The sequence below is a fragment of the Camarhynchus parvulus genome, chromosome 1A (genome assembly GCF_901933205.1).
Source record: "Camarhynchus parvulus chromosome 1A, STF_HiC, whole genome shotgun sequence".
Lineage (NCBI taxonomy): Eukaryota > Metazoa > Chordata > Aves > Passeriformes > Thraupidae > Camarhynchus > Camarhynchus parvulus.
Window position 1 is genome coordinate 69,679,921 of NC_044586.1, and position 18,280 is coordinate 69,698,200.

The 18,280-nt window shown below is 45.3% G+C and overlaps 1 protein-coding gene across 1 annotated transcript in view; it reads right to left on the bottom strand.

Annotated features, from left to right (window-relative positions):
• Positions 1-1,181: 1,181 nt before the first annotated feature.
• LOC115910604 (neuroepithelial cell-transforming gene 1 protein-like) overlaps positions 1,182-18,280 on the bottom strand; it is a 34,072-nt gene continuing 16,973 nt past the window's right edge. The window contains exons 2-4 of the mRNA XM_030960857.1: positions 6,485-6,551; positions 1,755-1,814; positions 1,182-1,232 (exon numbers count right to left, since the gene is read on the bottom strand). Coding sequence (XP_030816717.1) covers positions 1,182-1,232; positions 1,755-1,814; positions 6,485-6,551 — 178 coding nt within the window. The remainder of the gene's footprint in view (positions 1,233-1,754; positions 1,815-6,484; positions 6,552-18,280) is intronic.

Consider the following 18,280-nt stretch of genomic DNA (forward strand, 5'->3'; position numbering starts at 1 on the left):
CCTCAAGATGGATGAAGGAATTTTTCCCTCAGAAAAGCAGGAAAAGCTTCAGGAGGGATGAACCTCAGGAGGGATGAAGGAGTTTTTCCCCAAACAAATCAGGAAAAGCCTCACCTCAGAATGGACGAAGGAGTTTTTCCCTCAGAAAAGTGGGAAAAGCTTCACCTCAGGAGGAATGAAGGAGTTTTTCCCTCAAATAAAAAGTGGGAAAAGCAGGTAAAGTTTCACCTCAGGACATAGGGAAGGAGTTTTTCCACAAGAATGCGGGAAAAGCTTCACCTCACGAGGAATGAAGGAGTTTTTCCCTCAGAAAAATGGGAAAAAGCTTCATCTCAGCACAAATTTAGGATTCTTTTCCCTCAGAAAAGGAGGAAAAGCTTCACCTCAGGACAGTGGGAAGGAATTTTTCCCTCAGAAAAGTCTCACCTCAGAAGGGAAGAAGGATTTTTTTCCTCAGAAAAGCAGGAAAAGACTCACCTCAGGAGGGATGAAGGAATTTTTCCCTCAAATAAAAAGCGGGAAAAGCAGGTAAAGTTTCACCTCAGGACAGTGGGAAGGAATTTTTCCCTCAGAAAATCAGGAAAAGCTTCACCTCAGGAGGGATGAAGGAGTTTTTACCTCAGAAAAATGGGAAAAAGCTTCACCTCAGGACAAATTTAGGATTTTTTCCTTCCGAAAATGAGGAAAAGCTTTACATCAGGACAGTGGGAAGGAATTTTTCCCTCAGAAAAAAAAAAGGCAAGAAAAGCAGGAAAATTTCACCTCAGTAGGGGTGAAGGAGTTTTTCCCCAAGAAAATCAAGAAAAGCTTCACCTAAGGACAAATGTAGGACTTTTTCCCTCAGAAAATCAGGAAAAGCTTCACCTCAGGACAAATTTAAAGTTTTTTTTTTTCCCCAGAAAAGCAGGAAAAGCCTCTCCTCAGCTCTGTAAATGCCTTTAATCCCCAACTTTAAGGACAATTTCCCACCCAGCCAGTCCAGCTGGTTCTCACCCCCAGCCAGGGCACTGAAATCAAAATAAAACAACACTTGAAGAGGCTTTGCAGAGTTTGCCTTCCTGACAAACTAGAGAAATGCTGATTTTGTGGGTAAAACACATTTATTTCCCCCAACATCCAACCTGGGGTGGGTTTGGAATTCCTGGGATTGAGGCAGGAGCAGCAGCGCTGGGAGAGAGGACTCAGAGGCCCCGACCCTTGAAAAATGTTAATAAAAATTGTGGTTTTATGGCCTAAAAACACCATTAAAAAGGAGCATTAAACACAAAAAGAGGTTTTTCAGAGCCCTCAGATTCTCAAAGGAACTTGGAAACTGAGCTGGTCAGCATCTAAAAAGAATTTTAATGACTATTTCTATTTCAATAACTCCCAAATTTCAGCTTTAACGGAGCTCTGGCGTCACAGAAAGTGTCTTTAAATATTTGGGTGCATTTTGAAATGCCAAGAAAACAGGAATTGCACCTTTGCTCCTGCCAGGAGCTCCAAGTGCTGCAGTGGGAGGGCACAAAAAGTGAAATCTCATGGGTAAAACTCATTTATTTCACACCACATACGGCTTGGAGCGGCTTTGGGATTTGGGATTGAGAGAGGAGCAAACCCAGCTGGGCACGACCCTAAATTCAAACCACAGAAATCTCCACAGAAATTGCTAAAAGAGGGGATTGGAAGTGTTGTAAATTCATTTTCAGGTGCTGTAAATTCATTTTTAGGTGCTGTAAATTCATTTTCAGGTGCTGTAAATTGATTTTCAGTACCTTAAAGTCGAGGCTGCTCAAGCTGACAGCGTCGTCGTCCTTCTCTCGGCGCTTCCTCTTCTGTGAGAAACCAAACACAATTATGGATTTGGGGTCAGAAATGTAATTTTAAATACAGTAATCTGGAGATATTTCCTTTTTTTACATCCCCAGATAACTGTAAGAACTCAAAAATTAAAAGTTGGACACAATTTTGTTATTTAATGAGGTTTGTCACCTGGAAATTAAATTATTTGTCTTAAAGCTTCTAATCCCTTAATTCTGGTTGGGAATTGAATTTTTAAGTAGGAAGAGGCAGCAGCAGCAACCACTGGGAAATGATTTGGGATTTATTTAAACTCATAAAATCCTGGAATGGTTGAATGGGTTGGATTGAAAGAGGTTTTAAAAATTATCCTGTTCCAAACCTGTCACCTCCACCATCCCAGGGTGCTCCAACCTGGCCTTGGACACTCCAGGGATCCAGAAGTTCTGGATATTTATTTTTATTTTATTTTATTTTATATTTTATTTTATTTTATTTTATTTTATTTTATTTTATTTTATATTTCATTTATTTTATATTTTATTTTATATTTTATTTTATATTTTATTTTATTTTATGAAGTCCCTGCCTGTGTATGAGAGCTTTGGGATCTCCCATCCCTTTGGGCATGGCCAGCACAGAGCTGTGGCTGCAAAATTCCTGCTGGGAATGCAAGTGCCTAAAAAAACAAAGGATTTTTATTGGAAAAAAATGAGGTTTTTGGCCTGGGAATTCTCAGCTCTTTTCCCTTCCCAAGAACAGAACCATTGGAATAATGATCAGAGGCATCTGCACTGAGATTCCTGCTATTTCCCACTGTTTCTGGAATATTAGAGTAGAAAATTCCCCTTCTCCCAGCCCCCAAATTGTGTGGAAAAATTCCTTTCCCCAAAATTATTGAAGTAGAAAATTCCCCTTTCTCAGCCCCCAAATCCTGTGGAAAAAGTTCCTTTTTCCCCAAATTTATTAAAGTGGAAAATTCTCCTTATCACAGCCCCAAATCCTGTAGAAAAAAATTCCCTTTCCCCAAATTATTAAAGTGGAAAATTCTCCTCCTCCCATCCCCTAAATTATGTGGAAAGAATTTCTTTTCTCACAGTTATTAAAGTAAAAAATTCTCCTTCTTCCAGCCCCCAAACTGTGTGAAAAAAAATTAATTTTTCACAAATTTATTAAAGTAGAAAATTCCCCTTCTCTCATCCCCAAAACCTGTGGAAAAAAAATAATTTCCCCAAAATTATGAAACTCTCACATCCAATTTTGGGGCTTTGTAGAGCAGAAACTTAAAAAAAAATAGTTATAAATTTTTTCTCAGATTTCCCTTGAATTCAAGGCTAAAATTCCTCAATTATTTCAATTTTTCTGGTTTTTATTCTGACTTTACAAAGACAAGATCCCAACTCTCACGTGAATCCCTTCTCTGACAGATTTGCTGAAGCTGAGAGGAAAAAATTCCCATATTTCTGTCTCCATCCTTTTCCAGAGCCCTGAAAGCCTGGAGAAAATGCAAATCCAGCTTTTTCTTGTTCCTTGGGATCAGGGAATTATTCCAGCTCGGTTCTCTCTCCAAGCCTGCTCTGCTTTTCCAGGTGATTTTTCCCAAAAACCCAAGGATTTCAGGATTTTTTCCAGGTGATTTTTCCCCAAAAAACCCAAGGATTTCAGGATTTTTTTCCAGGTGATTTTTCCCAAAAATTGAGGATTTCAGGATTTCTTTATAAGGAAAAAAACATCTGCAATAAAGATCCCCCCCACTTTTTTTGGGGGGATGTATTTTTTGGGATTTATTGGTTCCTTATGGGGTGGAGGATTTAAATTTTTTCCCATAAAAGCCAGACATAAAAATGAGGCCAAAATGTTGTTTTTAAACTGGCCAGACTCAGGATTCCATTGGCTGCAGCCCCATTTCCTCTGCCCAAGAATTGAATTCTGGATAAAATCTCAGACATTGCACTCCAGAGCCAGAAGAGAAAAAAAATCCCAGGGAAATCGGCTCCAATCCAAGGATCTGGAGCCACAGGATGGAAAAGCAACTGAAAAATGCTTTTTTTCTCCCATTTTTGGGTCTTCCACCTTCCATGATCCCGCTCATTCCCCTTCTCCCAGCCCCCAAATCCTGTGGAAAAAATTCCTTTTCCCTAAATTTATTAAAGTGGAAAATTTCCCCTTTCCCAGCCCCCAAATAGTGTGGAAAAAAATTCCCCTTCCCAAAGTTGTTAAGGGGGAAAATTTCCCTTTTCCCATACCCAAATCCTGTGGAAAAAAATTCCTTTCCCCAAGTTATTAAATGGGAAAATTCCCCTTTTCCAGCCCCCAAATTGTGTAGAAAAAATTCTTTTTATGAAAATTATTAAAGGGGAAAATTTCCCTTCTCATGGCCCCCAAATTCAGTGGAAAAATTAATTTTCCCAAATTTATTAAAGCAGAAAATTCCTCTTTGCATGGCCCCCACATTCAGTGGAAAAATTCCTTTCCCCAAATTTATTAAAGTAGAAAATTCTCCTTCTTCCAGTCCCCAAATTATGTCGAAAATATTCCTTTTCCTAAAGTTATTAAAGGGGAACATTCCTCTTCTCCCAGCCCCCAACTTCTCTGAAAAAATTCCTTTTCTCAAAATCACTAAAGTAGAAAATTCTCTTTTTTCTAATCCCTAAGTTGTGTAGAAAAAAATTCTTTTTATTAAAGTTATTAAAGGGGTAAATTTCCTTTCTCATGGCCCCCAAATCCTGTGGAAAAAAATTCCTTTTCCCAAATTTATTAAAGTAGGAAATTCTCTTTCTTCCAGTCCCTAAATTGTGTGAAAAAAAATTAATTTTCCCAAAGTTGTTAGGGGGGAAAATTTCCCTTCTCCTACCCAAATCCTGTGGAAAAAATTCCTTTTCCCCAAGTTATTAAAGGGGAAAATTCCCCTTTTTCCAGCCCCCAAATTGTGTAGAAAAAATTCTTTTTATGAAAATTATTAAAGGGGTAAATTTCCCTTCTCATGGCCCCCACATTCAGTGGAAAAATTCCTTTTCCCAAAGTCATTAAAGTAGAAAATTCCTTCTTCCAGTCCCCAAATTATGTGGAAAAAATCCCTTTTCCCAAAGCTATTAAGGTAGAAAATTCCCCTTCTCATGGCCCCCAAATTGTGTGAAAAAATTCCTTTTTCCATAATTATTAAAATGGAAGATTCTCCTTCTCCCATCCCCCAATTGTATGAAAAAATCCTTTTTCCCAAAGTTAATAAAGTAGAAAATTCCTTTTTTCCCAGCCCTCAAATCCTGTGGAAAAAAGGAATTTTCCCAAATGATGAAACCCCCAGACCCAGTTTAGGGATTTTATGGAGCAGAAACTTAAAAAAAAATGTTGCTCAAGAAGGAAAATGAAAATATTTTGGGATTTTATTTCCGAGCAGTGCTGGAAATGGAATTTCTAGGATTGTGAGGGAAGCTCCAGGAAAATGGAAAATAATTCCAAGGAAATTCTCCTTTTTTGCCTCGTTCCAGGACATTTTGGTTTGGAAGGATCAGAAAGGGTTTCGGTGCTTTTTGCCCAGCTGAAGTCAGAAACTTTCATGTGGTTTTAGGATCATTAAATGCACAAAGCTCCAATTTCCCAGAAATGAATCCTCAAAAATTAAACTGAAACTTCATGACATTAAATGAAGGGAAATAAAATTAAATGAAGGGAAACATTCCATGAGGAGTTTTGTTTCCACTCAGAGGATCTTTACACCCAAACTGATTTAATTTTTTCTTAGAATTCTGTAGAAGAAGCACTGAGCATTCCCTGAAAATCCATCCCACTTTGGCAGACATGGAAAATTCTGGCTTAGAATTTTAAATTTCTTCCCAAGCCAGGTTCATTTTCCAGCCTTTTGGCCAAACTTCTGCATAAATTATCCCATGAAAAGAGGATTTTTGGGACTGGCATAGGAATATTTGGGAAAAAACCAAAACCCTTTTTATTTGTGTTGTTAGAGCACAGAATTTTCAGATTTAAAAGAGGAATTTTTAAGGCTTTGAAATAACTCAAAACTGGGTTTAATGGAGCTGAAAGTTTCTAAAATTGAGCAAAATTTGAATTTAGGAGAATTTGTGGGTTTGGTTGTGCGAAATCAGCTCATCCCAAAATCCCAGGGGCTGGGTTTGGAAAGGGAAATTGTTTAGGTTTGAGGATGGGATCAGCACTTCCAAGGCAGCAAATTTTGGGAATTTAGGAGCTGGAATTCCTTAAAACCCTCCTGACAATCCCAAAGGGAAATTCCCAAGGGAAATCATTCCCTGCCTGCTGCAGGCCTTGGGAAATAAAGGATGGAAAAAAGAAAGTTCACAAGAAGACCAAAAATTCCCTCTGAGGAGCTTCTCTACACCAATAAAATCCAGATTTTTTTGCATTTATTAAATAAAACCCCCTCATTTTATTTCCCCACCTTGCCAGGGCTAAAACACATCACAAAAATCAGGAATTCAGCAAGGAAAAGTGTCCAGGATTTCCCTGAATTCTGGCTGAGCTCAGGAACCTGGAAAAAACTCAGGAATTACTCCAAGGAAAATGTTGATTTTCCTTCTTTTCCAGAGGAGCTTTCACCTCTGGATTCCTGCTTTTCCTTCACCTCTGGATTCCTGCTTTTCCTTCCCCTCTGGATTTTGCTTTTCCTTCCCCTCTGGATTTCTGCTTTTCCTTCCCCTCTGGATTTTGCTTTTCCAGCTGTTCCACTCACCAGGGTGAAATCCCAGTGTGGGCCTGGAGTCAGGAATGTGAAGGAGCTGCCTCGTCTCAGAGGGTACCTGTGAGCAGAAAAAGAAATTATTTTTATTTATTTATTCATTATTATTATGATTATTATTATTTCCCCTATTTAGTTTTCCTATTATTGTTCCTATTATTATTATTATTATTATTATTATTATTATTATTATTATTATTATTATTTTACAATATTCCTATCATTATAATATTCCTATTATTATTTTTGTTATCATTATTTTCCTATTATTCTGTATTTCCTGCTGCAGAATTGATGGATTCCATGTTTTCCAGCAGCTCCCAGCACAGCCAAGACAAGGAAAGGTGGAGTTTTTTGGGAAGGAGGAAGCCAAAGGATTTGCCAGCATTTCCCACCAAATTTGGAATTTTGGATTCCAAATCTTGATTTGCTGGAATAAAAAGGGGCTCTGGGTAAAACTTCCCACTGGGAATTGCAGGAAAAGCTCTTTTAGATCCCAAATTAAAAAAAAAAAAAAGGAAGGATACAGCAGCAAAAGTAAAAAATAATCACAATTTACAGCCTCATTTTCCTATTTCGACCAGGCGGCCTTGGAGCTTCCCATGAAATTCCAGGCTGGAATTGCCCTGGGGGATTTCCTGGGGGGAATTTTCCTCCAGGGCAGTTGTGGCACACACAAAGGGCCCTTTGTAATCCCAATTTTGAACAAAGCTGAGCCCTTTATTGCACCAGTCCCACCTGAGCAAACAAATTCTGCTCCCAACTTTCACCCTCTGCTGCATTGAGGGAATTTTTTCCAGCCAGGATTTTTTTTCCCAGCTTCTCCTGGCCAGAGGATGGAGGGATTTGTGTCTCTTGGTGGGGTTTTGTGGGTTTTCAGTCCCAAGTAGGCCACACAATTTTTTTCCCAGTTTTTTTTTTTTTGGGAGATTTCCCCTTTTTGTCTCTGGCATCTCCTCCTCTTCCTCATCCTGCCTTTTTTCCTCCTCTTCTTCATCCCGAGATCCCATGAGATTTTTAAAAATCTGGGAATAATCAAGGGATTGCCAGAGCAGCTGGGGCTGCCCCTGCATCCCCTGCAGTGGCCCAAGGCCAGGCTGGACACTGGGGCTGGAGCACCTGGGATGGTGGGGTTGGAATGGGATGGGGTTGAAGGGCCCTTCCCACCCAAACCATTCTGGGATTTGGGACACTCAGAATCCATCCCGAGGGATTTTTATGGAAGTTGGGGATGGAAAAGGGAAGGGAGACCCTTCCTGGAGCCCTGAGATTCCCAGCGAAGCCCCCGGATCCCAAAATCCCTTCCTAGAGAGGAGTCGGGGTGGGGATGGATCCAATCCCAGGTGGGAGAGCTGGGAATGGAGGGAATTCCCTGGAGAGGGAGACTGGGGTGGGATTTTGGGAAGGGATTCCCAGAGCAGCTGGGGCTGCCCCTGATCCCTGCGATGCCCAAGGCCAGGCTGGACACTGGGATCAGGAATTGTCCCTGCCCTTGGAATGGGGCTGGAATTGGAGGATCCTGAAGGTCCCTTCCCACCCAAAGCATTCCACGATTCCATAAAAACCCCACAGTGTTCATCCCCTTCCCAACCAAAGCATTCCATGATTTTCTTGTAACTAGCTCAATTAGAGGAGTCAGATGAGAAGAGGAGCAGAAATGATGATGATGATGATGATGATGATGATGATGATGATGATGCTGAGCTCCACTCCAGCCTGAGCAGGCACCAGGCCTGGGCAGGTTTTCTGTCCCTGCGCCCTTGCAGAGCCCAGCTGAGTCACCTGCCTGCCTCCCGTGGATTCCTGCACTCAGGATTGTTCCCCACATGGATTTTCCTGCACTCAGGATGATTCCCCACATGGATTCCTGCACTCAGGATTATTCCCCACATGGATTCCTGCACTCAGGATTATTCCCCACATGGATTTTCCTGCACTCAGGATTATTCCCCACATGGATTTTCCTGCACTCAGGATTATTCCCCACATGGATTCCTGCACTCAGGATTATTCCCCACATGGATTTTCCTGCACTCAGGATTATTCCCCACATGGATTCCTGCACTCAGGATTATTCCCCACATGGATTCCTGCACTCAGGATTCCTCCCGTGGATTTTCCTGCGCTCAGGCTGACTCCCCTGCCCGGATTTGAAGCCAGCCCAGGTGAGTTAAAGGTCATGGATGCTGACCTGGAGCCATCCTGGAAGTTTTCCCTCCACGGATCAAGGTGAGGAGAAGCAGAGCTGAGCACTGCTCCAAACACTCCGTGATGGATTGGACCGAGCTCCCAGTGGCCTGGCTGGAATATTTTAGGATCTCAAGAGAGCAAAACAAAGTGTCCAGCTGGTGCCAGCTGGAGTCCATGGCCCTGCTCAGTGGGGACATCCCTGCGGTGTCAGAACAGATCCCTGACAGAATTTCTGTGTGTTTGGGGCAGGAGGAGCAGCCACACTCCCTCCTCACCTCAGCAGGAGCACAAAGGGTTAATCGGACAGGCTGATTCATACCTCGGAGTGATTAAGGAGCTCAGGGTCATGAGAAGGCACAAAAATAAAGTTTGCAGATGTAAAACATCGAGGCAAAACAAATCCCTCCAAACTCAGGCCAACCTTGTAGAGAAAAGAACAAACATTTCTGTTTTGGTACCCTCTGTTTGCTTCAAGAAATGAAATGTTCCAGGCTTTTCCCCAGCAAATGATGGCACTGCCAAGAGAAAACTGCTCTGTTCAAACACAGATTGCCACGCTGATGATCCATGGGGAATATTTTTAACCTTCAAAGAGACAATTCCAGTTGGATTTCCAAGTTGGAAAAGGGATTTTCGAGTTAGAAAAGTCTCCCCAAGGCTGAGAGAGAAGCCCTGAAGGCAAAACCCGTTTGGCAACATAGCAGAGGAGGAGATGTGGCCCCAATAATCTTAATAGAGGAAGTTTGGGTAATTAATAGATAAGGAATTGATAACGCAGAGCGGGCAGCTCGATTGTTTGGCTTTGGGAGCAGAGTAGGAAACGCTCATTGTTCCCCACCTTCCCTGGATAAACAGTGGATGCTCCTGCCAGGATCCTATGGAGGCACTCAGCCCTTGGCCATATTTGTCCTGGGAATGCTTTACCTCAGAGAGCTCAGCAAAAACACCCTCAGATCTTCAAGCTATTTGTCAAAAAAAAAAGCAAGTTTTTCTCTCGAGTCGTACATTGTTCCTAATCTTTCACTGCTTGTCTTCACCAGACGCAGGTTGGGGGTTTTGTACGTTGGTTTTTGCTGGTTGGTTTTAAGAAAGGAGAGGGGGGAAAGCCATAAATGAGATTTTGGGCTCAGCAAGAATGCAAAAGAAGCCACAAAGGGCGTGCAAAAAGCTTCCATCAGTCAGAGGGGGAGGCACAGCAGAGCAAATTCCCATTAATGTCATTTTCCTGTAAATCAGCACTGCTCAGTCAGCACCACTCGACAGCCTGCCCCCTTTTTTCCCTTCTTTTCGATGACTTCTCCAGGAAACTGCAGAAATGCTTTGATCTGGCAAGACTCTGAATTTTTTGGAAGTTCCAAAATAAATTCTTCAGGCTGGGCAGCAATTTTGTGTTTCCTTCCTCTCTGACTTCCAACCTCCTTTTTTGTTTTTTTGGTGTTTTCAGAGCAAGATGTACTTGAACACAAACCAGTTTTAAGATGGTGAAGAGAACAGGAATAGATTAAAATTAGGTTTTTTTTCCCCCCAAACAAGTGAATCTTGCTTGGAAAGATAAGAACAAGCAAGCTCCACAAAGAAGTTTTGAATTTTAATTTAAAGCTTTTCTGCAGGGGGAAAACAAAGAAGATTTTCGACTTGTTAGAGTTGATATTTCCACAATATCCAGAGGCTCTGGCTGCTGGAAGAGGCCTCCCAAGCTGTGTGCAAACAAAGCCTGACTCAAGGCACTTAGGCTGGGCTTGTCAGGGTTCCTTATCTTGCAAAGCTCCAGGGCAAAAGCTTTGCTTGAAGAAAACTCTGTTGACAAACGTTTGGAACTTCTAAAAGCAAGGCAGAAGAACTCAGGATTTTAATTTCACTGAATAGGAAAATTTGGTAAATTTAGCCTGGAGTTCAAGTGGGATCCTTGCAGCCCTAATTAAACAGGGAGCAAATAGGATTAAACAGGAATGCTGGGTGGCTCTCTGGAAATGTGGTCTGAAAAGTGCAAGAATTTGCAGGGTAATTCCAATTTAGGAATTCCAGCAGGCTCAGCTTGCCAATGGGAGCCAAACAGGGATGGGAAACACTCCCAGGCAGGGAGGGTGTTGGAACCCCTGTACTGGGAACTGGAGATTTCTGTGCTGCCAGCACTGACCCCAGGAGAACCCTGCACTGACCTGAGGCCTGGAGAAGCTTCCAGAATGGAATGATGGAACTGGGATTGTGGGTGTGCAGTTTGAACAGAAGTGTGTGATATCACATGGGGGAAACCCAGAGTTTAAGGGTTTGGAATACAGGAATAGATAGAGAGCAAGATGGAGGTTTTAGGGCAGTGCTTGTCTTTCTTCTCCATGGGTTTGGGTGGTTTTGTGTCATTGGATAAAAGAGTCCCCATTGCAGGGCAGGGGTGGTTGGTTATTGAGTTAAAAGTGAAAATAATTCAGGTATCATTTCTTAATTGGACAGTTTATCCTTCAAAGACTTTGTAGAGAAAGGTAGTTGGCCATTTGGTAGTTACAAAATTAGTAATTCTAATTACTAGCTCTGTAGTAGAATGCTGTAGAACTCAGGACTTGTAGGACTGTGACACAGATGAATAACAAACATTTGAGTCTGAACACCAAACACCATCTCGAGAGCTCCAATCCTGAGCCTGACAGAGGCAGAAAAGAAGTTAAAGAACCCACAGGATGGGACTGAGCAGCGCCCCTGTGGAGCTGAGAACTCCCCGTGCTTTTCTGGCATTGCCGTTATTTTGTTCCTTTCCCTTGGCACAGGCTCTGCCCCTCAAAGGCAGGTTGGAATTGCAGAGGGAACATTGGGTTTGTGGTCAGTTTTACGGGAAAAAGCCATTTTCCAGGCAGGGTTTGCTCCTGGCAGGTACTGCAATATCCCAGCAGCAACCCCTGAACTGGAGGTAAGGCTTGAGGAGATGAAACAAGCGCTGATATCCCAGAATAATCACCCCATGAACGGGCTCTCCACTGCCAGCAGGGCAGCAGCGCCGGCCCAGGGCTCAGGGATATTTCCCAGGGCTCAGGGATATTTCCCAGGGCTCAGGGATATTTCCCAGGGTTCAGGGATATTTCCCAGGGCTCAGGGATATTTCCCAGGGCTCAGGGATATTTCCCAGGGTTCAGGGATATTTCCCAGGGCTCAGGGATATCTTCCCAGGGTTCAGGGATATTTCCCAGGGCTCAGGGATATTTCCCAGGGCTCAGGGATATTTCCCAGGGCTCAGGGATATTTCCCAGGGCTCAGGGATATTTCCCAGGGTTCAGGGATATTTCCCAGGGCTCAGGGATATCTTCCCAGGGTTCAGGGATATTTCCCAGGGTTCAGGGATATTTCCCAGGGCTCAGGGATATCTTCCCAGGGTTCAGGGATATTTCCCAGGGTTCAGGGATATTTCCCAGGGTTCAGGGATATTTCCCAGGGCTCAGGGATATCTCAGCCATCAGATAACATACAGGGATACCGCAGGGATACCCCAAAAAATAAGCAGGGATATTTCCCAGGGCTCAGGGATATCTTCCCAGCACACACTTCCCTTCGATCCAACACTGCCCTCCCTCTTTGCCCTCACGCTTCCCTCCCCGCTCTGCTCCAGGCAAATCCAAACTCCCTCTCAGGGCTGACAGGCAGAGCTTTCCAGAGGGGAAAAGATATCTCAGGAGACACTCAAAGCTCCTCTTTTCCCATCCCAATAACGGGGAAAAAAACTCCACTCCAGGCTCCTCTTTTCCCATTCTAAAGGTGGAAAAAAGGACACTCCAGGTCCCTCTTTTCCCATCCCAACAGTGGAAAAAAGGACACTCAAAGCTCTTCTTTTCCCATCCCAATAGGAAAAAAGGACACTCCAGGCTCTTTTCCCATCCCAATAATGGAAAAAAAGAAACTCCAGTCTTTTCTTTTCCCATCCCAATAGGAAAAAAGGACACTCCAGGCTCCTCTTTTCCCATCCCAATAGCAGAAAAAAGGACACTCCAGGCTCTTTTCCCCATACAAATAATGGAAAAAAAACCCACTCAAGGCTCCTCTTTTCCCATCCCAATAATGGAAAAATGACACTCCAGGCTCCTCTTTTCCCATCCCAATAATGGAAAAATGACACTCCAGGCTCCTCTTTTCCCATCCCAATAATGGAAAAAGAGAAGCCTGGAGTGGGGTTTTTTTCCACTATTAGGGTGGGAAAAGAGGAGCTTGGAGTGTCCTTTTCTCCACAGCTGGGATGGGGAAAAGAAGAGCCTTGAATGTTTTTGGGTTTTTGTTGTACTGTTGGGATGGGGAAAAGAGGAGCCTGGAATGTCCTTTTTTCTGCTATTGGGATGGGAAAAGAGGAGCTTGGAGTGTTGTTTTTCCCTATTGGGAAAAAGGTCTCAGCACCCTCAGAGGAAAGAATTCCTTCCTGATATTTATCCTAAATTCCCTCTTTAACTTGTACCTGTCACAACAACCTGAACCTCCCGATGCCTCAGAGCATCCCCAGCTCTCCCCTCACCAAACATCCACCTCCATCCATGGCTTGGTTTGTTTGGAATGTGGAAGGAAGGAAGGGAAGGGAAGGGAAGGGAAGGGAAGGGAAGGGAAGGGAAGGGAAGGGAAGGGAAGGGAAGGGAAGGGAAGGAAGGGAAGGGAAGGAAGGGAAGGAAGGAAGGGAAGGGAAGGGAAGGGAAGGGAAGGGAAGGGAAGGAAGGAAGGGAAGGGAAGGGAAGGGAAGGGAAGGAAGGGAAGGAAAGGAAAGGAAAGGAAAGGAAAGGAAAGGAAAGGAAAGGAAAGGAAAGGAAAAAAGGAAAGGAAAGGAAAGGAAAGGAAAGGAAAGGAAAGGAAAGGAAAGGAAAGGAAAGGAAAGGAAAGGAAAGGAAAGGAAAGGAAAGGAAAGGAAAGGAAAGGAAAGGAAAGGAAAGGAAAGGAAAGGAAAGGAAAGGAGGAGCATCCTCTGCCCCGTGAGTCAGCACATTCCCAGCACCTGCCACTCCAGAGCTGGCTGTGCTCTCCCTTCCAGGGTGTGATGCAAACACCCAGCAGCAGGAGGAGGAAGAGGAGGAGGGCTGAGGAAGAAGCCATGCAGCTGCTGCCAAAATATTTTGCTTCTCAGCATCCACACAATGTCTGTCTCTGCTGCAGGAGCAGCCCTGGCCCTGCCCAGGAAATGCAGAGCTCAGGATCCCAAAAGATCCCAAAGCTGGATCCCAAAGGCTCCCAAAGTGGGATTCCCCAATTCCCAAAGCACAAATGTGGGTGCTGTAGGAGCAGCCCTTGCACAGGAGATGCAGAACTTGGGATCCCAAAAGCTCCCAAAGCTGGCTCCCTAAAGTTCCCAAAGCACAAATTTGGGTGCTGTAGGGGCAGCCCTGGCACAGCAGATGCAGAGCCCAGGATCCCAAAAGCTCCCAAAGCTGGATCCCCAAAGCTCCAAAGCTGGATCCCAAAAGCTCCCAAAGCACAAATTTGCTCCTGCAGGAGCAGCCCCTGCCCAGGATCCCCAAAGCTCTCCAAGCTGAATCCCCCCAATTCCCAAAGCTGGATCCCCAAAGGCTCCCAAAGCTGGATGCCCAAAAGCTCTCAAAGCTGGATCCCCCAATTCCCAAAGCTGGATCCCAAAGCTGGATCCCAAGCGATCCCAAAGCTGGACCCAAAGTGGACCCCCCCAAAGGGCCCCCATCCCAAAGCTGGATCCCAAGCCAATTCCCAAAGCTGGATCCCCCAATTCCCAAAGCTGGATCCCTCAATTCCCAAACCTGGATCCCAAAGCTGGATCCCCCAATTCCCAAAGCTGGATCCCTCAATTCCCAAAGCTGGATCCCAAAGCTGGATCCCCCAATTCCCAAAGCTGGATCCCAAAGCTGGATCCCAAAGCTGATCCCCCAGCCCAAGCTGGATCCCAAACTGGATCCCCCAGTTCCCAAAGCTGGATCCCCCAATTCCCAAAGCTGGATCCCAAAGCTGGATCCCCCAATTCCCAAAGCTGGATCCCCATCCCAAAGCTGGATCCCAAAGCTGGATCCCCCAGTTCCCAAAGCTGGATCCCAAAGCTGGATCCCCCAGTTCCCAAAGCTGGATCCCCCAATTCCCAAAGCTGGATCCCAAAGCTGGATCCCAAAGCTGGATCCCCCAATTCCCAAAGCTGGATCCCAAAGCTGGATCCCAAAGCTCCCAAAGCTGGATCCCCCAATTCCCAAAGCTGGATCCCAAAGCTGGATCCCATAGCTGGATCCCCCAATTCCCAAAGCTGGATCCCAAAGCTGGATCCCCCAATTCCCAAAGCTGCATCCCCCAATTCCCAAAGCTGGATCCCAAAGCTGGATCCCCAAAGCTGCAATTCCCAAAGCTGGATCCCAAAGCTGGATCCCAAAGCTGGATCCCCATCCCAAAGCTGGATGCCCCAATTCCCAAAGCTGGATCCCAAAGCTGGATGCCCCAATTCCCAAAGCTGGATCCCCCAATTCCCAAAGCTGGATCCCAAAGCTGGATGCCCCAATTCCCAAAGCTGGCATCTCCCAAAGCTGGATCCCAAAGCTGGATCCCCCAATTCCCAAAGCTGTGCTTTGGGTGCACCAGGCCCTTGTCAATCAGCCCTGAACAAGGAGCTTGGGGCTAACGCTGCTCATTGAAGCCCAGCACAGAAATAACCCCCGGGGCCACCGGCACATGCCAAGCTCAGCTCCCCTGCTCCAGGGGCTGATCTCATCTGTCCCAGGCCCTGCTGTCACTCCTGCAGCACGGTGACACCTCCAGCCAGGCATCTGAAGCTGCCCGGAGGCGCCTCTGTGCTGCAGGGGCTGTAAAGGAACCCTGACTGAGGCTCAGATTTAAGCAATCGGCTTTTAGGTGAAATGAATCTCGGTTAGGAGGCACCAGCTCCTGAAATTTCTAGACATAACGTTCATAAATCCATTTTTGCCTCGCTTGCTCGTGTCACCCTAGCTGGGCATGGATAGCAGGTACTTGGAAAGGCTTAGAATAAAGCCTGACTAAAGATTACTCAAAATAGTTCTTCAGCAATTTTAGTCCCAAGGTCAGCAGGGAGTTCTGTGGTCTAGAAAAACCACCAGCAGCATAAAGAAAATAAATATGAAATCCAAACAAAAGCAGATTTGTGGATGCAAAGATGTTAGAAAATGCCATGAGGGAAGGGTGAGGAATCTGTATCCAAGCAAAGAGAAAGGAAGCAAATGTTGGACACAGAAATCCTCGGGGAAAGCAGTGTCCCATAGAGACTGGATGGGGAGATAAGGAGTTTTCAGGGAGGTTTTATGGACCACAGTGGGGCTCTGTGGATGTTTAACGAACCACTGACCCTTCAAATTAACTTTACCTGCCTTTTGTTCATTCCCACAAAATCAGCCTCCCGAGGGCTCCATGAGAACACAGGTTTGTGACCATTTCCAGCCAGGTCAGCTGGCATCAGTGGGATTTAAACTCCCTGAGTGTCACCCCTGTGAGCCCCTTCCCTGGGATCCCTATTTTGAGCTTTCCCTGGGGACAGGGGTCTGGCCAGAGGAATTCCAAGTGCCCAGAAGCCCTGGGAGCCAAGGAGGACCACGCTGCTTCAAATGCACACAACTATTTTGAGTTCTTGTGGGAACTGAGCTTGGCCCGATAAATATCAGGAGTTATCACAAGAGAACCCAGAGGAAAACACACGCTGAGTGCTGACAGACACAAATTCCCCTTTTTTTAGCTGGGATTTCAAATGAGTGAAGGCAGCATTTTTCCAGTTCTGCAGAAGCCATAAAATTCACTGGGATTGAGGTGGGGGAGGGCAAATCCCTTTTTTCCTGCCAGTTTCAGTGGTGGGAATGATGCCCTGTGAATCTGAGCTAGAGCAGAGGCTGGGCAGAGTTCCAGGATGAAACAGGGATTTATGGAAAGGATCCACCTTGGGCAGCACCAGAGCCCAGCCAGGGCTGCACCCAAGATGAACCAAAATGGCCCCAAAATGCACGAGCGCTCCCGGGGTCTCTCCCTGGGATCAGTTCTGCTCCATTTGCACCTTGCAGTTCATTGTCCCATCCCAGCTTTAGCCCCGGCAGTCCCACCCTGCTTGTTTTTCTCTCTCCAGCCCATGGGGTTTGTGCTCCTGGGCTGAGATTTGGGTCATTTGTCCTTGGTGCCCAGCTGGAGCAGGAATTGTTTTGTCTCCCTGCTCTGTGCACAGAGCTCACCATCCCATAATGTGAAGCCCAGACCCACACACTAAAGCAGCACAGAATGGGAAAAATAGAAAAGCCAAACCCTGAGGCACCAGGAATATCCCAAAGAAACAACTGAGCTGCAGAACTCCTGCCAAAAGTGATCCTGGTGGGATCAGGACGAGACTGGACAAGGACTGGAAAAGGGAATACAGCTGATACATTTGTGAGATTGAGCTGAAAACTCCAAAAGTGAAGGAAAAAGGAGCCTCACAAACATCAGCCTCACCCTACTTAGCACCCAGATCATTGCTGGGATCCCCAGAGCAGAGGGAGCCTTGTCCTTAGGGAAATTCACCTTGCTGGCTTCAGCAGGGCTATAAAAAGCTGCCCTGCATTGCTGAGGGGGATTAGCATTTATCCCACAGGAGCAAAAAGAAACGGGGCCACGAGTAGATTTGGGCAGGAGGACAGTCTGGGAATCCTGGAGGAGAAAATGGAGCTGGAAGGAGCAAAAGAATAATTAGGAAAAAAATCGTGGAGGAGAAAATGGAGCTGGAAGGAGCAGAAGAATAATCAGGAAAAAAATCCTGGAGGAGAAAATGGAGCTGGAAGGAGCAGAAGAATAATCAGAAAGGAGCAGGAGGCAGGAAATGGCTGCAGGGTGGAGCTGGGGATTGTAATGTCTGTACAATTGCAGGGAAAATGGAAGCGAAGCAGGCCTGGCTGGCTGGGTGGTAAAGCAGCACTGAATGACTTCATATTTTAAATATTTTTTAAACATTACAAGGAGCTGAAGGTGTACTCTGCTCTGACAAAGGAGTTTGTTTAATGCTTTTACTTTTCGAGGCCCAGTCCCTTTCAGTGTGCCCTTGCTAAACGCACAGAAAGCAAACACACCGAGGGCTGCCGGGGCAGGCGGGAGGCAGCAGCAGCGCCCTGGGCTCAGGTGACACAGCCAGGAGAGCTGCTGTGCCCCAGCAGGGTTTGCTCTCCTTGATTTCATTCATTCAAGCCCTTCCACTGTGCTTAGGCAAGATAAATTCCCTTCCTTCAGGCCGGTGTAACCTTGAAGCACCTCCCTGCTGCAGCACTGGGACACTCCTGGATTCCCTTCTCCTGCAGCGTTTCAGCTGGAACTCTGGGCAGGTGCTGGGATCTGTGTCTGGGCTGTGTCTGCACTCACAAAAACACAACAGAAACCCCAAAAGAACATTTCTCAGCCCCCCTGCCCCTCTGTGTGTGCTTGATACCTCCTGGTTTTCCTGTGACCTTCCTCTCCATCCTGGTGGCAAAACAAGAGAGGAAAATGAGCTCTGCAATGATTTGCTTCAGGTCCTGGGTGGATTTTTCCAGCCTGAGATCCTTTTTCTTCCTCTAACCTAGACATGGATGGGTGCGGATCAGGTCTGACCCAAAATACCCTTGTGAGGATGAAAATCTTGGATTTTTTTTGGTTCTTTGCCCTTGGAGGTTTTGGAGG